The 26,377-nt window shown below is 44.6% G+C and overlaps 1 protein-coding gene and 2 pseudogenes across 4 annotated transcripts; all 3 read right to left on the bottom strand.

Moving 5' to 3' along the window:
- Nucleotides 1-4,430: 4,430 nt before the first annotated feature.
- On the bottom strand, nucleotides 4,431-24,164 carry MPG (N-methylpurine DNA glycosylase). 4 transcript variants are annotated; one of them, XM_069985372.1, is made up of 4 exons: nucleotides 23,463-24,164; nucleotides 9,958-10,150; nucleotides 7,123-7,327; nucleotides 4,431-4,844 (listed from the first exon to the last, which is right to left on the bottom strand). In XM_069985372.1, the coding sequence occupies exons 2-4, from the start codon at nucleotides 10,147-10,149 to the stop codon at nucleotides 4,477-4,479; spliced, it is 765 nt and encodes a 254-aa protein (XP_069841473.1). In that variant the 5' UTR covers nucleotide 10,150; nucleotides 23,463-24,164; the 3' UTR covers nucleotides 4,431-4,476. The 4 variants fall into 4 exon arrangements, with proteins under 4 accessions (XP_069841473.1, XP_069841472.1, XP_069841470.1 ...); XM_069985371.1 differs by lacking the exon at nucleotides 23,463-24,164 and adding an exon at nucleotides 16,427-16,535; XM_069985369.1 differs by lacking the exon at nucleotides 23,463-24,164 and adding an exon at nucleotides 10,831-10,997.
- LOC138802265 (U2 spliceosomal RNA) lies at nucleotides 7,652-7,780 on the bottom strand (annotated as a pseudogene).
- On the bottom strand, nucleotides 7,969-8,144 carry LOC138802263 (U2 spliceosomal RNA; annotated as a pseudogene).
- Nucleotides 24,165-26,377: the final 2,213 nt, after the last annotated feature.

Raw genomic sequence — 26,377 nt, 5'->3', positions numbered from 1 at the left:
ACAATAAGTATACAGTACAAGTAATATGGAATGAATGAATTATGTGTCAGGCATCCAAAAACAGTGAAAAATGAGAGGTCTGGGAAGAATTCCTACAACGGCATGGCCTGTTACTGCTGGAATGCTTCCCTATGTTGTGAGCATGAAGAGCACTTCATGCATTAGTTTGTTTGTTAATGTCATGGTGTAGATCACAATATGGATGCTGGCCAGTTCTCTGCACAGTCCACTACAGGCACTATTATAATGTATGGTTCTATAGTCAATAAAACATCACATCTTCCATCTACCTAGCTAAGTGCATGGATAATAAAAACAACAGCTGCACAGAAAAGCCACCATGGTGCCAAAAATGAAACTCTGTCATCTATCCCCCTCCCGGATTCCCTACCAGTGTGTTCATGTCAAAACATTTGGGTGTGGAGTATGTGACATCATACTATGAAAAGGGGGAAAACAGCAGGTCTACAGCGTCCTCAGAAATGGTCAAATTTTAGCAGAAGAAATGGCAGAACATTGGTTCTTGAATGCCAGCTGTAAAGACCGAAAAGTAAAGAATAGGTCAGAAAATGGCTTGTTCTGTGTCATTCAATATCACACACCCTTCAGTGCAATCTGTGGACACTGCGAAAGGGGAGAACATGAAATTAGGGTGTGGTAAGAAAATATGTCTGAAATAGACCAGGATTAGGGGTGTGACCCTCGTATGAGCCAAGAGCTTTAGAGATCTTGAGTAGGAAGCGGTGGAAGACCTCTGGCAATCCGTAATATTTAAGGTTTCATTTTACTAGTCAGACTCAAGGCTGGGAATGAAGCGAGGATGGAGCAGAGAGAAATGCTGAAAGGCCATAAGAAACAGTAAAGCAGTAAAAACGTAAGACTTCAGGCGTTTTACACCCTTGGTCACTTGCACCCACACAACTACGTATGGATTTGGGTCTGTTTTAAATATCTCAATGCAAAAAGTTGATTAGCATATAATAAATCATGTAAATGCCCAGGTGCCCACTGTCATGGCTGCAACATAATGCAAACACAGAAACTACAGCAGCACCACTGTTCATTGTAGTCATCATTCATCTGTTTGTTTGCAGGGTGCAACAAGGTGGTATCTGGTTGCCCAACCTGTCATGATTTGAATTTCTATGTAGCCCTAGCCCAATGCTGCCTGTTGGCTTATTCTTTCCCCCTGAGCTATAATTAATAGATCTACATCTACGGCTATGTGGACACACTTTACTTCTGCGTCTCTATTAGGCGCTCAATGTGAGATACATAGAAGGCAATAAATTCCTGTATACACAGCAGTAGCTGTCATTTAGACAATCAGCAGGCTGGAACGGCATTGTAACCAGGATATTAAACTGGTGGGAGGAGAATAGGATTATGTTAGGGCTTTACTAAGTTATTTTTGTCCTGTATCCACAGGACAGGTGACAAGTATTCGATCGCAGGGGGTCCAACCCCTTGCATTGTCATACTTGTTAAACCCCTTTAAAGGGGCTGTCTAGATAAAATGCTGTGGGAAATGTCAGTATTGTTTCCTTACCTGTTCCACCCTCCCTCCGCTGCCGGTTTACAGGCTGCTCACTCTGCACTGCTATAAGTGTTTTTATGACATCCGATGATGAAACCCCCAACTCCATTAGAATCCCTGCGCCAGCGCTGTTCTATTCTTGTGAAACACCTAAAGCGAACGTACCTGATGGTACATTTGCTTTAAGTAGAACAGAATGCAGCTGGATCCTACATGCCCTGAGTTAATTTTTTAGCACTAAGGCAAGAGAAAGTTGGCTCTGTTGAATGTTTGGGTTCCTTGTAATAAGGCTGTCTTTACAGAATGGATGGCCTGACACAATCTGTGCACGCTAAAAATCAAAATTTTTCACTGGTTTATTGCTATACTCTTTATAGTTAATGGAGCCTAAAATAGGACGCATCTTTGTTTAGTCTGTACTTACATCTGTATTTGAATCCCATCTGTGAAAGGGTAGACATTAAGCTGTAGACAAAAGCTACAACATATTTTGAGCATTTTTCTTTTTTTTTGGGGGGGGGGGGGGGGGAGGGGGGTAACTGTTCCTCCACTGGTCTCTCTGTGGGTCTCAAAAGTAAACAACCTGATGTAAATGGAAGTTTACTAAAACTTGGTATGGATGGATGTCTTTTAAAGACATGTCATAGTACCTAGCATTACTGAGGAACCAGGACTCAGGCTGAATTATTGGTCCCTTCGTCTTGGGAACTACACAGGGTCGGTGGACTAGACTATGTATATTCCCACATATTATGTATAGGATTTCCCATGATATTTCTATTAAACGTCTGCGCTTATTATCCCAGCCCCCCCTTTTTCTTTCTCTCATCACCTCTCCCCCCTTTCCCTAACCCCTATTCTTTCTGGTTGGTACCCCCACTGTGGGGTGTTTTCTTTTCCTCCTCCTCTCCTCTTCTTTATCTTGACCTTTTAGCTCCTCTCTTAGCACCCTACTGGGTGTATTTAAAGCGATTCTGTACCCACAATCTGACCCCCCCAAACCACTTGTACCTTCAGATAGCTGCTTTTAATCCAAGATCTGTCCTGGGGTCCGTTCAGCAGGGGATGCAGTTATTGTCCTAAAACACAACTTTTAATCCTACAGCGCTGTGTCTGACGGCCGGGGCTTACATTTGTATATGCATTAGGCTGGCACCACCTCTCCGTCCTTCCTCCCTACCCTCCTCATCATTAGGAATGCTCCAGGCAGATTGTCTCCTATTCCCCACCTGTGTGCATAATGAACATGGGCTGGATCGTTAAGACACCTGTGCAAAGCTCAAACTGTGTTCCTGGATCATTCCTAATGATGAGGAGGGTGGGGAGGAAGGACGGACAGGTGGTGCCAGCCTAATGCATATACAAATGTAAGCCCCGGCCGTTAGACACAGCGCTGCAGGATTAAAAGTTGTTTTTAGGAGAATAACTGCATCACCTGCCGAACGGACCCCAGGACAGGTCTTGGATTAAAAGCAGCTATCTGAAGGTACAAGTGGTTTGGCGGGGGGTCAGATTGTGGGTAATGAGTCGCTTTAAATGGTTATAAAAACCTTCTGGATGGGCTATTAGGCTATTTCAGGTCTGAGACCACAGTAGCAGACATTTTAACTAAGTGTATCCAAACTTTTGCATGGCACTGTAGCCCTTACCTAATAATTCTCCTGCCTTGAGCACTCAATATATGATTTATCAATGCTTACACCATAAGGCTATATTCACACATCAGGAAAATGTCGGCTGCCTTTATGGACGCCCATCATTTAAGGGCAAAACATGGCTGCATATAATGAACAATATTTCTGGCCATCTATTGATAATGACAGCCGCAAATAATGTTCATGTTCATTATTTGCGGACATCTTTTGCAGTTAAATGATGGGCATCCAATAAAAATGGCTGTCATTGTGGCAGCATGTGTATATAGCCTCGTTGTTGCAAATTTGTACACAATGCTCGCAAAATGGGATTTACGTAAATGTGACTTTTTTACGGCAGAAAACTGGCAAGCAAGCCTTGATACATTTCTCTCTCTATACACAGTATATATATATATATATATATATATATATATAGGACTATGTCTATAGTAGGTTCTACTATTGTTTACTGTAGAAAGTCTGCCTGTTCTGTATATTACATGGTATTATATCATGTGCTTTTATTTTACCAATAGTTCATTTAAAGGGTAATGTATCACCTTGAAATTGTTTTACTGGTACTGAAACATGAATCTGTTTCTATTTTCTGATTGTATTATTCTTTTGTACATTTTTATGGTCATAGATTGTGAGCCCTCGCGGGCAGGGTCCTCTTCCCCCATGTACCAGTCTGTCTTTTGCCTTCATGTAATGTTTTCTGATCTTGTATTGTTCCTGCCTGTTGCCTATCTATTGTATAGCGCTCTGGAACTAAGGGCGCTTTATAAATAAATAATAATAATAAATAATAATAATAATGGTGGCTGCCATCTTGCCAGGAGTTGTTTTAACAGCATTTAGAGCTATGTTTTACAGCAGTCCCAATGGACCATAGGCTACAATAGATAGGATGGGTCCCAGTCAGATTAATAGGCAGCCTCATTGACCATAACAGGCTCCTGGGAAGGCTCGATGACCTTCACAGTGGTCATTCTACAGGGAGGAAGCTAAATTTTGAGCAGCAGCCATTGTGTGTACCTTTATTATCTATATACTGGTGTCACAGTTCTCCTGTCTGTATTGATAAGAAGAGCACTGCTGGGAAATGATCTGCACAAAACTGGAAATCTCAGCTTAGTTTTGGGTTTAGTGGCCAGAACTGCGATTTTTCAGGTTTACTTTAAAATCTAATTATTAGGTTAAGAATTAAATTCTTAAAAAATATGTTTAACATAAAACTTGATTTAAACAACAGGTCATTTTCTGATGGCACATTCCCTTTAAATCAATGTTCTATTCATATTATGCATTTACATTAGTCTCTGCAGTTTTGTCCTGCACACTGACAAACTTGTTGTCTTTAATATAAAATCGTAGAGGTTTCCGAGTCCATTCTCCAGCATTACTTATGCCTATCCGTGCACAAGATACAATGTCCTCCTCCAAAATTTCTGGCCCAGCTTCTAGCCATGTGTTCTCATCACTTGAAAGGTCTTGTCGATCAAAATTCTTTTCAATAGAAAGAGCCTGGCAAAGTTTTGAGGGTCCATTACAAAGTTCTTTATCTTTTAGTGGCTTCTGTACATTTCTTTTTACACTTCTGAACTTTCTCATTGTTTCAAGACCTTCAATTGGCTCCAGTGAGCGCAGGAGGACAGCGGCTCCATCTCCTGCAGACAGTAAGAAATTAGTAGAAAATTACAATTTCATAAAGACAAATCCGCTTAATGTCATCTATATGGCTTGTACGTGAACTCCACAAAATGTGATTACATGGATAGAGTCACATGAGGAACAGACAGCATGTGAGATACCAATGAGATCATTTTAAGAAACATGTAGAACATCTATTTAGACATGCCACTAATAACTATGAAACATTGACAATATACAAGTACTTCCAGATTATAGTGAAGACATATTTATGCCCTTTTATAAAGAAATAAACAGTGAACTTACTTCTTAAAGTGTCTTTGTCATAAAAAAAAAATATGAACATGTCACGGAAACCTGTAAAATTTTTGATTAACCCCCACAATCAATAGAAAGAGCAAGAAGGGTGCACTTCTCTGCACAGCCTCATGGACTTAAAGTGGATGTCCAGAAAAAATGACTTTTCCCCTATCCACAGCTTAGGGGAAAAGTAGGAAGTCGCGCGGGGGTCTCCCCCGCCAACTTCTGTATCAGGCCCCGCCGGCTGCTTATGGATAGAGCTGCTGGTCTGGCACACGAGTCGCAGCTCTATTCATTCCTATGGAGCTGTCAGAAAGAGCTGGGTAAAGCACTCTTCCAGCGTACTGTCGCTTCCGACCTCCTACTTTTAGATAGGGAAAAAGTTATTTCTTTCTTGGACAACCTCTTTAAGGGTCTTTTAAACAGGCTGATTATCAGCAATGAGTGTTCCTAGAAACACTCCTGCGGCTGATAATCGGCCGTGCAGTGATCAGCTGAGGAGCGGGAAACTATCCTCGGCTGATCACATTTTGAGAACATGCTTCAAAATTTATTGTTATCAGACGTAAATCTCCCTGTGTAAACAGAAGAGATGTGTGGCCATTAGCAGAAAGGAAATCAACAGCACAGATATGCATATATCTGTGCTGATGCCTAGTACACAAGCAGTGCATACTTACCATCAGCGCTTCTTTGTGATCCGACATCTTCATCTTCTTGCTGAGTGTCACAGATGCATCCTGCTCCTCCGATGCTTCTCCATCTTCAGGCCCCCCCCACTTCTCCAGAGTGACTGACAGCCAGGGCAGTGGCTACGAGAAATATAGTGGCAGCCAGAGAGCAGGACAGATCTGTGACACTCAGCAAGAAGGTATGTATGCTCTGCTTGTATATCCATATCCATGCTGTCAGTTTCCTTTCTGTTATTGGTCTCCTGTTTAGGGAGATGTGCAGCTTATAACAATAAATTATGTCACCCGTTATAAAGATGCGATCAGGCAAAAATCGCGGTCACTTTCACATGGGCTGATTATCAGCCGCAGGAGCGTTTCTAGGAAAGCTCGCCACCAATAATCGATCTGTGTAAAAGGCCCTGGAGTCGACTGTGCGCTGTCGTGTATACTCACCATCGGGTGTCCCACGGCGTGGCTTTGTTGCGGTCCTGCGGCACTGTTCAAATCCCGCACGCATTCACATCACCGCTCTTCTGACGCCTTTTCTGTCTCCATGGCGATTAAAGACCGGAAGTCACGCTCTCCCATAGAGATGCATCGGAGAGTGTGACTTCCAGCCTTCAATTGACATGAAGACAGAAATGGGAAATCAATGCGGGATTTTAAAATTGCCGCAGAACCAGAGCAAAGCTATGCATCGGGACACCGATCATCGTTGGTGAGTATACACGCCAGCGTGCAGCAGCGGGACAAATAAAAAAAATTGCTTCTTGCTCTAGTGGTTGGTAGGGCAGTACCGGGGGTTTTTCTGTGCAGCCCGTGGCATCAAATATTGTGCCATGTAAAGGCTTGTTGATCGTTGCATGTTTGCGGCTGTGGATCTTTTGGTCTGAAAGGACTGTTAAAATGGAGCCATATAGAGAAGCTGGGTAGAGATCGCTGTAAGCCCAGGAACAAAGAGCTTAAAGAGTACCTTTGTCAGAGATGTCAAAAGTTTTTATGGTTCAGGAACTCTGTTCACTGCGTAGTGGTGGTGATGTGTAACTGCAGCTCAGGTCCCATGCAAGTGAATAGAAGCTAAACTGTAGTTACAGGTCGCCACCACTACACAGAGAACAGAGACAAACTCTGTTCACTACGTAGTGAACCCTGATGATCAGTGACTGATAAGCTATCCTGTAGAAAGCTTGTCAGTCCATTTTGCCCAGAAAAACCCTGATGAGTACTTATCACTGCAGAAAAACTGCCACACACATAGTGATACTACACCTGATGTCCACCTACACTTCATTGTCTGTAGGTTAAAAGGCTATGAACTTACCATGACTGGAGACGTTCATACAGAAATACATGCCATAAATCTGATAGACGTATATGGTCCCAGGCTTCATGTACATTGCTACGTTTCTCTCTGTCCTTTTTCCTCCTCTGGAATGTGAAGCTTCATCTTCCCCTCCTAAATAAGATTCTGTTTCCACAATCCTTCCACGAAGTTCAGTCCCATCTGGGAGCCTGCGAACCAAAATCTTAAAAACAAACCACATAATCATAATTCCATTCACAGTTAATTCTTTACAGACATAAAAATGTGAAAAACAAAAGGATCAATGTAGAAATCCGACCACCTAGATGTAGGGGGTATTGTGTCTCTTTATGGAGACCCAGCTGGTGAGGGGGAGATTCTCACTGGATAAAAGTGTGCACATTCGCTCTCCCCCAAGTTGAAAAAAACTCACTCTGTGGTGCCCTCTATTGGTAGCTACCATGTACATCAATGACCCACTAAAGTAGCACACTGGGATTTCTTTTTCCCCGTATAATCCACACTCACCCCCAGTATTTTTTTTCTTTTTTTGTGCACTGAACCTGGAAGCACTGCAATACCAGGTCAATGCCTGGAGAGGAAAGAGCAAGCACTTTTTCCATTACCCTGTTCTAAAAATCCATTTATTATATAGTCCCCAGGCTCCAGCCGGGATCCCATACGGGGCCGCAAATAACTGACATGTCAGTTTTCTGCGGCCGGAATTCAGTGAATTCCGGCCGCAGAAAGACCTGTCAGTTCACACAGTGAAACGAGCAGCTCCGGACGCTCACTTCACTGTGCGCTATGGGAAGCTCTGATGTGGGCGCGCGCTGACGCTCCCGCATCAGAGCTCTGGGGCCGGACGGATCATCCGGCCGGTACTTAAGTACCGGCCGTGATGATCCGGGCACAGACCGGCCGTTCCGTGACCCGGCCGGGCTCATGGAACGACCGGTCTGATACGTAGTGTGAACATAGCCTTAAACTGATAAGAACAGATACTACACTTGATCTTAGCCAAAAGGCCAAGAAGCGTTACCACCAGTATTTCTGCAGTGCATCTGTTTCTTTCCGGCTCAGTTACATGCATACATTTTAAGCGGACCTGTCAGCACCTATTTGCTAAAGTAAAGGCAGCGTATGATTATGCCAAAATGTAATAGCCCGCTCTGTTTAGGTTGACAAGCTAACCTTACATCACAGCGCTGAAGCGGCAGACTAAAATTAGTTAAACCTCCTGATACAGGGTCTTTACTTTAGTCAGCAAAAGCTGCTGTCAGTTCCACTATAACTTCTGCAACTAGGTCACGTAACTTCTCAGCCACTATGTTCACCTTTATTCTGCTGTATGCTCTGCTATTAGTTCCATGGGGCATTAGCACAGCATTACATGACCGGTAGAGCCAGTACCATTTCTGTCTTTTGGGGGGACACTGTAATAATCCTCCCTTCTATAGTCTCTTAAATAAGCTAAGAGCCATATTACACAGGGTGATTGTCTGCCGAATCAAGCAGATATCGCCCCGTGTAATAAAGACAACGATTAGCGAGGAGCCCGTCATCAGCTGATTGCTGTCTTTCAACATGTTATAAAATAAATCGGCCACCGGCTGCTCATTGCTACATGTAATAGTGATGCACTGCTGATGAGAGGGTAAAGAAAATAATAAAGATGTTTTACTTACCTCTCCACACTCCCCCAGTGTCCTCCTGCCTTGTTTCTTGGATTCCCCACTGATTGCGGCAGTCTCTGACACCTCTGAGCCCATCTCTAAAGTGACAGGCCAATCACTGGCCACACCGCTGTCCCGTCTCGGCTAGGGATTGGCTGTCACTTTAGCAATGGGCTTGGAAGTGTCAGTCAGGTGGCTGCAGTCAGTGGGGAATCCCAGAAACAAGCCAGGAGGACGTGGAGAGGTAAGCAATATGTTTATTATTTTCTATAGGGGCTGTACAGAGATCCTGCCACATGATAATGGAGATGTAGTCTAGTAGATTGGCGCTCACTTACACTGCACATCATTGCCATCTAATATGGCTGTAAGAGACCATTAGGATACAGTCAGTGAAGCGGGACTGTAATTATCTCCATTCTGCGAGACAAGAGCTGTGTAATCAGTATATGTGATGGAGACTATTGACACCACAGATGCCATGTAGTCACTCCACCCAACTGAAGTAAAGCATTCCAGGAATTTTGTTGGGAGAATAGATAATGATTTAAAAATAAGGATCCTTAAAGGGGTAGTCCACCAAAAAAAATTTTCTTTCAAATCAACTGCTACCATGAAGTGCCAGAGATTTGTAATTTACTTCTATTAAAAAATCTCTAGCCTTCCAGTACTTATCAGCTGCTGTATGCCCAACAGGAAGTTGTATTATTTCCAGTCTGGAGAGCAGGAGAGGTTTTCTATGGGGATTTGCTCCTGCTTTGGACAGTTCCTGACATGGACAGAGGAGGCAACAGAGAGCACTGGGTCAGACAGGAAAGAAAACACCACTTCCTGCTGGACACACAGTAGCTGATAAGTACTGGAAGACTTAAAATTTTTTAATAGAAGTGAATTACAAATCTCTGGCACTTTATGGCACCAGTTGATTTGAAAGAATTTTTTTTTGGGTGGACTACCCCTTTAAGGTACAAACACACACACCGTATACACAGCAGATCTGCAGCAGATTTGATGGTGCAGATTTGATGCTGTGTTCAGTTATTTAGATCGTATCTGCTGCGTATTTGCTGCGTATCGCAGCAGTAAATACGCTGCGTATACGGTGTGTGTGTTTGTACCCTAAATATGTGAAATATCACATGATTTTATTACTGGTGGTGAATAAATGCAGTATTACCTGCCCCAGGAAAGCCTTAGCCAGCTCAATGCAGGGCTTATCGTAGAAGTCAGATAAATGGCGCATCTTCTTACTCTTACTCTGGAAGTATTTGCTATGCACTGAATCACTGTCCCTGTGAATTCCCATGGTCGTCTTCTCACCAGCCTCGTCTTCATCCTGGGCTTGTACCCGTCTTCTTTTGGAAGGCATTCTGAAAATTGTATAAGTTTATTCGTTATATAAACGTTCTAGAACTGAACTAGTAACAATTGGCCATCTCCACACTCCGGCCACACTGAGCAATGTATGAAGACAAAACCGTTTCCTTAAAGTACCAAATCCTGTGTAATGCAGCGCACAAAAGACCGCCATATTGTGCACTGTAATACAGCTGGGGTCATTTACTGATTTGTCTGAATTTCTGTCTAGAATCACACTTGTCATTGCAGAAAGTGTACACTTTAAGAGTTGTGAACAATAAAAGAAGCCATGCTATACAATCCCACAACCCAGCTCACACCAGTTCTTTACTTATCCCTCATGACACGGACACCTAAGTCACACATTACCTTGTAATACATGCGCAGTATCCTGTATGCGGCGCCCCCTACCGGCCTGTGCTGGGTATGGCAGTGTACTGTATGCGGCGCCCCCTACCGGCCTGTGCTGGGTATAGCAGTGTCCTGTATGCGGCGCCCCCTACCGGCCTGTGCTGGGTATGGCAGTGTCCTGTATGCGGCGCCCCCTACCGGCCTGTGCTGGGTATAGCAGTGTCCTGTATGCGGCGCCCCCTACCGGCCTGTGCTGGGTATAACAGTGTCCTGTATGCGGCGCCCCCTACCGGCCTGTGCTGGGTATAGCAGTGTCCTGTATGCGGCGCCACCACAGTACCTTGTAACACACGCGCAGTGTCCCGGAAGAAGACGTCCGGACCCGCCCATTCAGCAGGGGGAGTGATAGCTGGAGATGCACTGCTCTTTCTCTTCTCTCCCTTCCTATAATGGGCTCGTCCACAGCCGTGTGACTCCTGTGCAGCGCTGTGCCGGGATGTAGCCGCTAGTACAGTGTGCTCATACAGTGTGAGTGCGGCCATAGACTTGCGTGCAGTGTCGGACTGGGGTACCTTGGCCCACCAGGGAAATTGATTCTTGGGGCCCACCCAACATATAAAGACATAATCAGCGCCAAACCTTTCACGTTAGTACAGAGACTTTGCATAGAGCTGTGTATGTGAGCAGCAACGCTAGTGCAGTGCCAGTCACTTATACAGTTGTTACTGATTTATGCAGTTGTGGTAAAACTGCACCATTTATGTAGAAACTTTAATGAAATTCCAACAATATTGCTGTAAAAACACATAAAAAATGTCATGTGTGAACACAGCCTCAGAAGATGAAGGAAAAAATGACCATCTAGTCTGCTCCTCTATTACAATCTCCAGCAGAGGAGACCCATGACGGTTTATTCTAGCCTCACCACAAGCTGTTGGGCTGGAATAAGACTTTAAAGGACCATCATGAAAAGCACATCAGTGGTCATTAAAGCGTTAAAGGGGTACTCTGGTAAAAAAAAATATATATATATTTTTTTTAATCTGATGTCAGAAGTTACAGATTAGTAAATTACTTCTAATTAAAAATCTTCAGTCTTTCAGTACTTATCAGCTACTGTATGTCCTGCAGGAAGTGGTGTATTCTTATTAATCTGACACAGTGCTCTCTGCTGCCACCTCTGTCCATGTCAGGAACTGTCCAGAGCAGCAGCAAATCCCCATAGAAAACCTCTCCTGCTCTGGACAGTTCCTGACATGGACAGAGGTGGCAGCAGAAAGCAATGTGTCAGACTGGAAACAATACACCACTTCCTGCAAGACATACAGCAGCTGATAAGTACGGGAAGACTGGAGATTTTTAATTAGAAGTAATAAATAAATTCGTATAACTTCCTCACACCAGTTAGTTTAAAAAAATATTTTTCACCGGAGTACCCCTTTAAGGTCAATACAAAATGTCAGACAGACGTGATTAAAAGTTTAATCTGTCTCAGGGGTGAGACACCCAACAATGGCCAGAATGTCACTCAGTCCATCATAATGCAAGTGAGGGGCTGAGCACTCATTATAGGAGATGGGTTCCATTATAGTCTATGGGCCCGTCATGTGTAACATGACTGATGGAGTGATGATCTAGCCACCACAGGAGGTCTCAGCACTGACACCCCGACTGATCGAAACATTTCACACATCTGCATGATGTCAAAAGTTTTTATAATGACAGTCCAGGCTCTTGCACACATCCGTGTATGCCTCCATAAATGCACCGTCCATAACCGCACGCTGCCCAAGTCTATGCAGCCCGGCTGCAATCTGGGCCATTTAATAACATGTATTTCTTAGGGGTTCTGCTGATTACAGGAAACAAACTTTATATAATATAGTGGAGACAGTGACCTGTAATCAGCCGGACTGCGCACAAGGTCTGGGAGTGATGCTTCACCTGGCTGTTACTATCAGAGAGACCCCGACCAAGCTAAACCTCTCATATGTCAAAAGTTCATTTAAATAACAGTTAACACTTTAAAGACTGCAAATATTCACAATCAATGGCTGCAGCAGGTCATTGCAGTGATTGGCTGAGCGGGTTCTCAGCGAGTCAGGACCAGTAGAAGCAGCAGGAGTGCACCAGTGGAAAGAAAGCGGTAAGCATGGTGTCACACAGCTAGGTTCACACAGTATTTTGGTCATTTTTTTTGTAACCAAAACCGGGAGTGGATTTGAAACACAGAAAGGCTCTGTTCACACCCTGTTGAAATTTAAAATAACACCAATTATTTGCCATTAAATGGCGGCCATCCACTAAATTTCTACAGTGTGGGAACATAGCCTTTCTGTGTTTTCAATCTACTCCTGGTTTTGGTTGCAAAATACTGAGCAAAAATACTGTGTGTAAACCTAGATTTAGGCTGGGTTCACACCACATATAACACAGGCTGTTTTGTGACGCAGCTGGGTCACAGAGCGGCCAATGTTACTGGAGATCATCCCGGATAGTACTGCAGTACTGGCCGGATGATCTTCATTTCTGCTGAATTCGGATGCAGGTGCACCAGTGTGCACCCGCATCCGAATTCACCACTGCACACAACGGAGCGTGTGGCCGGAGCCGCACACTCCATTGTGTGAACTGCCATGTCTGTACGGCCGCAGAAAAATGACATGTCAGTTTTTCGTGCGGCTGGAGCGTATACTATGTGTATACGCTCCGTCTGGGATTCCATTCATTCCAATACAACGTATGTTTTGCATAAATCACGGCTGTTATTGCAAATTGCAACAACAGCTAAGATTTATGCAAAACATATGTTGTGTGAACATGGCTTTAAGATGTAATCTGCCATTTTATACATCTACTAGTAGAAGAGAGAGAACACCATGCGGCGCACATAGCGTATTACTGCAGAACAAATGTGTGTAAGTGGCTAAACTTGCTGCTCACCTTGGGCGGTCATGCTACAAGCCCAACACCGCCAGTCACCTTAGCGGTGGTTTGTACACCTTGATGCCGCTTTCAGCCCTTTCAACGGAACCAGGAGACTTGGTACAATAATTCAGCAGCGAAGATAGCACCAAAGTAGTAAAAAATCTTGTGACTTTATTAACTCCCTCTTGTGCAATGTTTTGCCTTACTCAGAGCTAAAACGAAACATCGCGCTAGAGGGTGTGAATAAAATCACAAGAATTACTACTACTTTAGTGCTGCCTCTGCTGCTGCTCCGGAGGGGGTGCAGTCTGGTGAGGCGGTATTATCCTACCTATCACTGATACTACTGCTCCGGAGGGGGTGCAGTCAGATGAGGGGGTATTATCCTACCTATCACTGATACTGATGCTGCTCCAGAGGGGGTGCAGTCAGATGAGGGGGCATAATCCTACCTATCACTGATACTACTGCTCCGGAGGGGGTGCAGTCAGATGAGGGGACATAATCCTACCTATCACTGATACTACTGCTCCGGAGGGGGTGCAGTCTGGTGAGGGGGCATAATCCTACCTATCACTGATACTACTGCTCCGGAGGGGGTGCAGTCTGGTGAGGGGGGCATAATCCTACCTATCACTGATACTACTGCTCCGGAGGGGGTGCAGTCTGGTGAGGGGGGCATAATCCTACCTATCACTAATACTGCTGCTGCTCCGGAGGGGGTGCAGTCTGGTGAGGGGGTATTATCCTACCTATCACTGATACTGCTGCTCCGGAGGGGGTGCAGTCTGGTGAGGGGGCATAATCCTCCCTATCACTGATACTGCTGCTCTGAAGGGGGTGCAGTCTGGTGAGGGGGGGCATAATCCTACCTATCACTGATACTGCTGCTCCGGAGGGGGTGCAGTCTGGTGAGGGGGCATAATCCTCCCTATCACTGATACTGCTGCTCCGGAGGGGGTGCAGTCTGGTGAGGGGGTATTATCCTACCTATCACTGATACTGCTGCTGCTGCTCCGGAGGGGGTGCAGTCTGGTGAGGGGGCATAATCCTCCCTATCACTGATACTACTGCTCCGGAGGGGGTGCAGTCTGGTGAGGGGGCATAATCCTACCTATCACTGATACTGCTGCTCCGGAGGGGGTGCAGTCTGGTGAGGGGGCATAATCCTACCTATCACTGATACTGCTGCTCCGGAGGGGGTGCAGTCTGGTGAGGGGGGGCATAATCCTACCTATCACTGATACTACTGCTCCGGAGGGGGTGCAGTCTGGTGAGGGGGTATTATCCTACCTATCACTGATACTACTGCTCCGGAGGGGGTGCAGTCTGGTGAGGGGGGGTATTATCCTACCTATCACTGATACTGCTGCTCCGGAGGGGGTGCAGTCAGATGAGGGGGGGCATAATCCTACCTATCACTGATACTACTGCTGCTGCTCCAGAGGGGGTGCAGTTTGGTGAGGGGGGCATTATCCCACTTGTGTCTGTGTCTGCTGCTTATATCTTTATTCTTGAGTCGGTACAATAGTTGAGAAGAAGTTCACACTCTGGAGGTCCCAGTTGTGCAGGAGATCCGTGAGGCTTGGGCGCTGATCAGCTGATTCAGGATTCTTACATTAAAGATAATAGGTGTTGTAGTAGACGTAGGAGTAAGATTTAAATCAATGGATGAGGCGTTTCTAAGGGAATCCTCAATAGATCTGATGATCTCATCTGATGAAACCCGTCATCCATTGATTAAAGTCTTACTGTTATATCTACTACAACACCTATCATCTGTGATGTGAGAATCCTAGGCTGATCAGAGCCTAAGCCTCACGGATCTCCTGCACAACTGGACCTCCAAAGTGTGAACTTCTCATCACATACATACAGTATACATATATACACAAATAGACATACTGCAGACATACATACTGTATACATATATACACAAATAGACATACTGCAGCCATACACACAGTATACATATATACACAAATAGACATACTGCAGCCATACACACTGTATACATATATACACAAATAGACATACTGCAGACATACACACTGTATACATATATACACAAATAGACATACTGCAGACATACACACTGTATACATATATACACAAATAGACATACTGCAGACATACACACTGTATACATATATACACAAATAGACATACTGCAGCCATACACACTGTATACATATATACACAAATAGACATACTGCAGCCATACACACTGTATACATATATACACAAATAGACCTACTGTAGACATACATACATACAGTATACATATATACACAAATAGACATACTGCAGACATACACACTGTATACATATATACACAAATAGACATACTGCAGACATACACACTGTATACATATATACACAAATAGACATACTGCAGACATACACACTGTATACATATATACACAAATAGACATACTGCAGACATACACACTGTATACATATATACACAAATAGACATACTGCAGACATACACACTGTATACATATATACACAAATATACATACTGCAGACATACACACTGTATACATATATACACAAATAGACATACTGCAGACATACATACTGTATACATATATACACAAATAGACATACTGCAGACATACACACGGTATACATATATACTCAAATAGACATACTGCAGCCATACACACTGTATACATATATACTCAAATAGACATACTGCAGACATACACACTGTATACATATATACACAAATAGACATACTGCAGACATACACAAACATGCAGACACAACACACCTTACATATATACATCTAATCATACTAACACACACAGACTCACCAACATGGATACACAGATACAAAAGCATGCAGATTACACATATAAACCATCTATAGAACTACATTACATAATATACACTATATACATGATAGAAAACACACATATATCACTCACATGCATAAACACATGACACATGTACAGACACACACTGATGACAGATAGACAAGTATATACACACACACTCACATGTTCAGCAGGGCAGGAGGCTTCAGTCTTCTTGTCTCCATCTTCTCTTCTCCCAGCCAGGCAGCCTGCAGCCTCTCCCCATCTCCTGTGCACCGACTGCACACACACAGCAACAGGAGAGTCACATGACTGCAGAGGGGAGGGGGGATGGAGGAGGCCCTGCTGCTGCTGCTGCTGCTGCCGCTCTCCTGACAGGCAGGAAGAGGTCAGCGCTGAGGCCCAGAGCTGATGTAAGGAGCCAGGTGAGCAGGGGGGAGGGGAGGGCCAATGATTACAGAAAGAACGGGCCCTGATGCCGTGCTGAACTCACCCCAGCAGTGTGGGAGCCAGCAGGGGGCCCGTTGAGCTCCCGACACTAGGCAGCTTCCAAACGGGAGGCCCCTCTCTGGCTTAGGGGAAGGGCCCTGCAAGAGGGAGGAGGGGGTGGGGCCCACCGGGGGATCCCCCGGCTCCCCGGTGGCCCAGTCCGACGCTGCTTGCGTGCACTGCTTTGTTAGGATCATAGCTGATGTCTGAACTGTTGATGGATTTCTCATCTTATAGTCTGAAAATGTTAGTTATTTTGATTTCTTTTTTTTTTTTCCTCACCTTCTAGGGATGTGTGCACACAGGACATAGGGACATTCTTGGCTTTATATTGATTAAATGCAATTAAAGGGGAACTGTGAGTGGGTGTCAGCTGAGCCCCCTGCTGCATACTTACCTGATGCTGGGCTCCGGCATAGCAGTAATAAGCAGATGGGTTCTCAGGATTTGTGTTATGCTTTCTATTAGGATCAAACCCTTTCCTATGCTGGCTATACTGACATGGCTGTTCCCATGTTGTGACCATGGGGGCCAACCACTATGACATGAGCAGCCACAAGGATGTACAGATATGTGACATGCCATCATTGTGGTCTGACATGGACGCCATGGGTGCTAGACGCTCCTTATCTTTCCCCGTCACTGCCCAGTTCCTTGATGGGATATCCTAGTTATATGCCATCATTTCTTACAGTACCGGTGTAAGTTGTACAATAATGATGACGCTAGCTCATAAGCCCCTGGGTTATGTTTGCAGTTGGCATGTTACTAGATTCCAGTGACCCCAAATGATTTCTGTTCATCTGCAGATTGGCTTGGGATGTGGATCTGCTGCAGATTTGCCTGGGATGTGGATCTGCTGCAGATTTGCCTGGGATGTGGATCTGCTGCAGATTGGCTTGGGATGCGGATCTGCTGCAGATTTGCCTGGGATGTGGATCTGCTGCAGATTGGCTTGGGATGTGGATCTGCTGCAAATTTGCCTGGGATGTGGATCTGCTGCAGATTTGCTTGGGATGTGGATCTGCTGCAGATTTGCTTGGGATGTGGATCTGCTGCAGATTTGCTTGGGATGTGGATCTGCTGCAGATTGGCTTGGGATGTGGATCTGCTGCAGATTGGCTTGGGATGTGGATCTGCTGCAGATTTGCTTGGGATGTGGATCTGCTGCAAATTTGCCTGGGATGTGGATCTGCTGCAGATTTGCTTGGGATGTGGATCTGCTGCAAATTTGCCTGGGATGTGGATCTGCTGCAGATTTGCTTGGGATGTGGATCTGCTGCAGATTTGCTTGGGATGCGGATCTGCTGCAGATTTTGACTTTGCTAAGTATTGTACTGAAATGATGCAGTAACGCAAGAAATAAAACGTGTGAACCCAGCCTTAAGGGAGTTGTTCACCAAATTTTTAAATCTTTTTAAATCAACTGGTGCCAGTAAGTGCGAGAGATTTGTAATTTACTTTTATTAAAATGCAGTCTTCCAGTACTTATCAGCTGTTGTATGTCCTACAGGAAGTGGGGTGCAGGGCAATTTTTTGTAAAGTGGCCGGGAAGGGGGAGGCTAAAAGAAATAATGTGTACTCTTTACTCCCTGGCTCCAGTGCTGATGTCGCATACAACCTCTCTGGTCCTCCGGGTCCATGGCTGCTTCCTGGTTAGAGAGGGTGGGACCCCGTTACGGCTGCTAGCTTGCTGAGCGGCCCTAAAACATCACAACCCAGGTCCCCTCTCTAACCAGGAAGCAGCTGGGGGACCAGAGCATCAGTACACAGCATCAGCGCTGGAGCGGGGGAGGTGAGAGCACGTTATTCAGCCTCTCCAGCACTTTTACAAAAACTGCCCTGCCCAGAGTTCTCCTTTAATCCAGTCATGTGATGGCTGAGGAAATGAGTGCCGATCACATTCAGTCCTGCGGAAAAGTGTCAACAGATGAGCATTATTCTCCGCACTAAAGTTTCTGCTTATTATAGGCTTAGGAGTCCAGTGGGCGGTCATAACTTGTGGCTATCTCTGTGGTCACACTCACACAGGAAATATACCTAAAGAATCCACTACAGTTAATATTCACCCATCTGTAGACAGCTATTTCAGGGGTCCTTGTCCCTCACTGGTACAGAACAGGAGCCTGACTAGAGAGATGCCATAGATGGTACCATAGAGCAGTGATTTTCAACCAGTGTGCCATGTGACACATGGTCGGGTGTGCCGCGGGGAAAGTTCCCCAAACTTTGGTGCCCCTGCAGATCGCCCTGCTGCTGCTGTCCGCCTCACCTACTGGCCGCCTATAGCGCCCGGACGTGCTCCTCCTATCCAATCAGCGAAGACCCGGAGCGTGGTGCGCTGCGGCCGGCCGTGACAATCAACGTGTGCGCTACGGCCTGCCGCAGCACACCACGCTCCCGGTCTCTGCTGATTGGAGGAGCACGTCCGGGCCCCACAGGCGGCCAGTAGCTGAGGCGGACAGCAGCGGCGACCATCTCGGAGGAGTTGAGGAGGAAGGGGGGGGGGAGAAACCTGGGGATGGGGGAGAGAAACAGGAGAAAACAATGGGGGAGAGAAACCTGGGGATGGGGGAGAAACGGGGGGAGAGACAGGGAGAGAAGCATGGGGGAGAGAAACCTGGGCATGGGGGAGAGAAACATGGGGATAGGGGAGAGAAGCAGGGGGGAGAGAAACATGGGGATGGGGGAGAGAAACAGCGGAGAGAAGCAGGGGGGAGAGAAGTTTGGTGGAGAGAAGTATGGTGGAGAGAAGCACAGGAGAGAATAATGGGGGAGAAGTATGGTGGAGAGAAGCACAGGGGGGAGAAGAAAACAGGCCCAGGTTTCACACTGAGTGAGTATAAATACATTTAGAATCTATATTATTAACTATATGTATAATATGTACTGTTTGAGTGTCATTTTGTGCCATTTTGGTTGGTGGTGTGCCCCGGGATTTTTTAAGTATAAAAAGTGTGCCGCGGCTCAAAAAAGGTTGAAAATCACTGCCATAGAGTACAAAGAAGACATGTCTTTCACATAAATCATGTGGAAATTTCAGGCAACGCTCTGAATGGTAAATAGGAAAAAGTCACTCTACTCTAGAAGGAAGGCAATTTTTTACACTAGGCAAACAAGTATACTCCAAAAGAGTGGGCATATATGGTATCTGTAGGCACTGTGTTCTTGCCCCCTTCAGTACAGAGCAGAGTGCTGTCTGACCGATTGAGAGGTTTTTGAGGTGTAGAAATACTTAAAGGTGAATATTCACATTACACACAAGGCTAGTTTTACTAAGGCCTATATTATAGGTGCTAATCCTGACCCAACTACAACCCACACTGGCAGCAGCATGCTAGGATGGTGAATTCATGAGCTTCACTCCCTAAAACTATTGTAAATGTATTTTTGAATGATTTCTGTTCAGGACAAGTCTTACGTTCCTTCATACTGTCCAATGAATTCTAGTCAGACTAAAATTAGACCCTGGGATCTATGCACCAAAATACATTGATAACAACTAAGAGGATCTGGGTGATATTAATGGGTGAACAGCTGGAAATATTAAAGGATTTAAATAAACCATCTTGAGTATGTTTATAAAGATGAAACTGGTTTCACTTGAGAAAAGGGTCTAGAAGTGGCAAAAGATATGAACCATAAATACATGGGCCGAGAACCAAGACTTACATAATTCCTCATCCTTATTATAGAACTCTAGGATTACACTGCCTTTCTGCTTAATCCTATGTTGCAATGATCCCTTTATAATATATCTTTATAGCTTACTTAGCACCTTAATAGTTACTCATATCTTGGAACTACAGGGACAATATCCTAATCCATAAAGACTATTCTGACATTTTACAGATAAAACGGTAAATTCACCAATAAATGTTTGCTTTCAGATCAGCTGGTGCCAGAAAGTGCCAGAGATTTGTAATTTACTTCTGTTGAAAAATATAAAGTTTTCCAGACTTCAGAGGGCAGGAGAAGACCGGAAGCTTGGAGAGGTAATGTCTAACAGTTTAGTCAATTGTCGGCTGCACGTTGCTATTACACATAGCGATGCGCGTTCGGCGACCGATCATTTTAGGCCATTGTCATTGCCAGACCATTGTCTCTATTACACAGAGCGGGAATCAGCCTGATTCGGTCAATTATCGTTTTGTGTAATTGGGCCCTTAGTGTCTTAGTATATGGGCACTAAATTGTGACCTGCATAAAAAAGCTGTTTACACAGTTATATCAAAAATGGACTGAACATAGTAAGGCCCTTTTCACAAATCAGCATTATACCTTCCGCAATTACAGATGCATAAACTCGTACAGTACAGTACCCATTTATTTGAATGGACCCTTTGTTACTGATCCATGCAGCAAAGAATACTGGCCGTATTTGTGTCATAGATCAGCCATTTCAATCAATTGGTCCATGGAAGTGCGGATGGGGACAAATACACATCTGAAACCTGTTTCTAGTTGTTGGTCCGCAATTACGGACAGGGTCACTGATAGGGCCTTACTACTAGACTACGTTTGGCTTATTAAAATCAATGGTTTGGGCATGGGTATGCAGCAGTATATGTCCGCACAGCATTCTACTGGTTTGTTAGGTTTTACTAATGTAGGCTACTGTATTTCAGATGTAAACATAGTCTAAACCAGGAGTCCTCAGAAACAGTAGATGGCCCTGTGCCAGGTGGACATGCAAATGTGCTAATTGATTCCCTTTAAGGGTGCCTTTACACGTAACGGATCTGCAGCGAATCCAGTCCCATTCATCCCTATGAGAACACATACTCGCAGCGGGATTCACATCCCGCTGTATGTGAGTTAACCCCCGCCACCGAGAGCATACATTACCTGTTCAGCGCCACGGCTGTATGTGAGGCTCCCGGTTCTCATCTGTCCTGCTCAGCCAATCAGTGCACGCCAGCTCTGGCTGAGCGGAACCAGAGTCGGGAGCCTCACATGCAGCCGCGCCGCCGAGCGGGTAATGTATGCTCTCGGTGGCGGGGGGTTAACTCACATACTCACAGCGGGATGTCAATCCCGCTGCAAGTATGTGTTCTCATAGGGATGAATGGGACTGGATCCGCTGCAAATCCGTTACGTGTGAAGGAACCCTTAAGGGAATCTGTCAGCTGCAATTCAAGTTCCACACTGCTAACACTGTTAGATAGCTGTTGGGTAAAGGAGACACATGGTGCCTTTTATATATCTATCTGTGCTTCTAGAACATAAAAAAAAGCTAACAGTGGCAGTGGTTTGGAACATAAATAGCAGCTGACAGATTCCCCTTAATCTTTATAGTTTGCTGCACATTCCCATCTACCCAGAAGATATGCAGCCGACTACCAATGATTTAAATGTCCGCACAGACAATGCGCTCAGCCAATGAACAAGGAATTTTTTGTTTCGAACAAAAGATTTCAGAGAATTGCAGCAAGGCTGCATGAACAATTTACTGATCATTTGTAGAGATGAGCGAACCTGCCGGATTTCTGATTCATACGAACCAGAAATCTCAGCATCTGACTCCCGCTGTCTGCAGGCTCCGTGCAGCGGGTGGATACAGCATAAGGAACGCCTGGAAAACTGGGATACAGCCTATGGCATAGGCTGTATGCCAGTTTTCTATGTGTTCCTTACGCTGTATCCACCCGCTGCACGGAGTCGGCAGACAGCGGGAGTCAGATGCCGAAATTTCTGATTTGTACGAACCAGAAATCCGGCAGGTTCGCTCATCTCTAATCATTTGCGTGGCCCAGTCGCATAATTGAGCCTTGGAAACTTTGTACAAAATAGCACCAATCTAGCGGTTCAGCACTCGTTTGCAGCGTTGCATCACGCCATATAAAGGGGCCCTTAATGTCATAACTCAATCGATTGTTTGTTATAGCAGCATGTAAGAAATCTTTATTTCACTTAAAGAAGTACTACGTGGCCTGACCTATCTTATCTGATCCTAAAATAAAGTCTGTAAATACTTCAGAGCTGCAATCTGACTTCTTGTTTGAACTATCAAGCATTTATAGCTGTGCAACATCTGTTGATGCTCTTAAAACTTAAACTCTTTGAAAATGTGTAATATAGTTCCGAGGTAAACTTATGCTGGGCTTAGAAGTCGAATTGACAGTGCTCCTCAGTGACTGATAACTATCTGTGTATAAACAGAGCTGTCAATCATGGAGTAGCACCACCCACTTGACTACCTAGTCCAGAATAAGCAGAGATTTACTCGAATAAATTACTAGTTATCCTGAAATGTTTCCCACAAAACTTTATATCAATCTACTTGTCCTGCTCTATGATGCCTGCAAGGTGTAAGGAATTTTCAGCTTGATAGGTTGACTATAAGAATCTGATTTGCATTAAGGGAAATGACATTTTTATAACATATCACAGTAATCTGGTTTAGAAAAGATGAAAGCCACCCCTGCACATCACATAGAAATCAGATGAAATTACCTATTACAATCAATGCGTGTATAAACATATGGGGGGTAATTTATCAAACATGGTGTAAAGTGAAACTGGCTCAGTTGCCCCTAGCAACCAATCAGATTCCACTTTTCATTTTCCAAAGAGTCTGTGAGGAATGAAAAGTGGAATCTGATTGGTTGCTAAGGGCAACTGAGCCAGTTTCACTTTACACCATGTTTGATAAATCTCCCTCATAGTTCACATTGGCTGACTCAGGATATCTTCTGAAAAGTTGGTCACTATGAATTTTTCCACCTACTTTTATGAAATATATTCATCCAGAATAACAGCCAGGCAATCCGTCTTCCAGTGGGATGGTTCATATGTCTTTGCCGCTGGTCTGTTTTTTCTGCCATTTACCTCTTAAAATAAGGCTGAGAAGACTGTGAGCATAGCCTCTGACTGATCGGCCAAGTGCTGGCCACTTTATCTAATATGTGCATGACTGCTTTTACTCATAGTACATGTGAATGCCTGAGGACAGCACCGTCTGCCTGCCTGCTTATGTTTAGCCTTAGGCCTAATTCCTCTTCAATGCTAGACAAATACATGCAGAAATAGGTCTCTATATATAGAAATGTTTGTTAATTGATATATCTCTTTCTGGCCTGAGCAGCCTGTGAAGTGGTATTTTCCCAAGCACATCCTTTCTGTTTCAGCCTTCTTTACTGTATTCGAGGAAAGCCAGACATAACTGGAACTGGAAACCTTCCCAGTAATGGAGGCTGCTAAAACAAGAATGTTTGCATTACTGCACAGTACAGATATATATATCTATATCATAAAAATCAGTCTGTCTGTCTGTCCTTCTGTCTGTCTGTCTGTCTGTCCTCTATAGACTTCCAAACGCCTGAACCGTTTGACCCCAAATTTGGCACACAGATACATTGGGTGCCCGGGAAGGTTATTGCGAAGGTCCTGTCCCCGCCAGATGTACAGGAGGGAAGGGGGAGGGGAAAGAGCGCCCCATAGAGATGAATGGGAAAATCTCCTCACTGCAAACACAGGTGATATAATTAGCTGCAGCAGACACGGCAGTTGGAGCCTTAGCAACCAATAGGATTACTGCTTTCATTTTCACAGGGAGCAATGGTTGCTAGGGCAGCTGCCTCACAACATCCACAGTAATAACTGGTAGACCCCCTACTCCATCTATACAGTACATGTATATACAGGACCCCCTACTCCATCTATACAGTACATGTATATACAGGACCCCCTACTCCATCTATACAGTACATGTATATACAGGACCCCCTACTCCATCTGTACAGTACATGTATATACAGGGCCCCCTACTCCATCTATACAGTACATGTATATACAGGACCCCCTACTCTATCTATACAGTACATGTATATACAGGACCCCCTACTCCATCCATACAGTACATGTATATACAGGACCCCCTACTCCATCTATACAGTACATGTATATACAGGACCCCCTACTCCATCTATACAGTACATGTATATACAGGACCCCCTACTCCATCTATACAGTACATGTATATACAGGACCCCCTACTCTATCTATACAGTACATGTATATACAGGGCCCCCTACTCCATCTATACAGGACATATATATACAGGGCCCCCTATTCTATCTATACAGTACATGTATATACAGGACCCCCTACTCCATCTATACAGTACATGTATACAGGACCCCCTACTCCATCTATATAGTACATATATATACAGGGCCCCCTACTCCATCTATACAGTACATGTATATACAGGACCCCCTACTCCATCTATACAGTACATGTATATACAGGACCCCCTACTCCATCTATACAGTACATGTATACAGGACCCCCTACTCCATCTATACAGTACATATATATACAGGGCCCCCTACTCCATCTATACAGTGTATGTATATACAGGACCCCCTACTCCATCTATACAGGACATATATATACAGGGCCCCCTACTCCAACTATAGAGTACATGTAAATACAGGACCCCCTACTCCATCTATACAGAACATATATATACAGGACCCCCTACTCCAACTATACAGTACATGTATATACAGGGCCCCCTACTCCATCCATACAGTACATGTATATACAGGGCACTACAGGTATACCAAACTGTGACTGGGTAACACTGCCACACCAGACCTGACCAATACCGCCATACTGTGCTGGATAACACTGCCACACCAGACCTGAACAATACCGCCATACTGTGCTGGATAACACTGTCATACCAGACCTGACCAATACCGCCATACTGTGACTGGATAACACTGTCATATCAGACCTGACCAATACCGCCAAACTGTGACTGGATAACACCGCCATACCAGACCTGACCAATACTGCCATACTGTGAATGGATAACACCGCCACACCAGACCTGACCAATACTGCTATACTGTGCTGGATAATACTGTTATACCAGACCTGACCAATACCGCCATACTGTGACTGGATAACACTGCCATACCAGACCTGACCAATACAGCCATACTGTGCTGGATAACACTGTCATACCAGACCTGACCAATACCACCATACCGTGACTGGATAACACCGCCACACCAGACCTGACCAATACCGCCATACGGTGACTGGATAACACCGCCATACCAGACATGACCAATACCGACACACTGTGACTGAATAACACTGCCATACGGGTAAATACAACCCTGCAGGTATACAGGACACTACAGGTATACAGGACACCAAAACTATACACTACAGGTGCACGGGACCTCCACAAAACTATATACTATATACTGTATGTATAACTATATACAGGACCCCAAACTTTAAACTACAGGTATAAAGGACCCCAAAATGATACACTGCAGGTATACAGGACCTCCACCAACTATATACTTCAGGTATACAGGACCTCCACCAACTATATACTACAGGTATACAGGACCCCAAACTATACACTACAGGTATACAGGACCCCAAAACTATACACTACAGGTATACAGGACCTACACCAACTCTATAATACAGGTATACAGCACCTTCACCAACTCTATAGTACAAGTATACAGGACCCCGAATATACTACAGGTATACAGGAACTTCACCAGCTATATACTACAGGTATATAGGACCCCAAACTATACACTACAGGTATACAGGACCTTCACCAACTCTATACTATAGTTATACAGGACCCTGAAACTATTCACT

The sequence above is a fragment of the Dendropsophus ebraccatus genome, chromosome 9 (genome assembly GCF_027789765.1).
Source record: "Dendropsophus ebraccatus isolate aDenEbr1 chromosome 9, aDenEbr1.pat, whole genome shotgun sequence".
Taxonomy (NCBI): domain Eukaryota; kingdom Metazoa; phylum Chordata; class Amphibia; order Anura; family Hylidae; genus Dendropsophus; species Dendropsophus ebraccatus.
The sequence above is the reverse complement of the archived record's forward strand: the minus strand, read 5'-3'. Positions and strand labels throughout refer to the sequence as shown.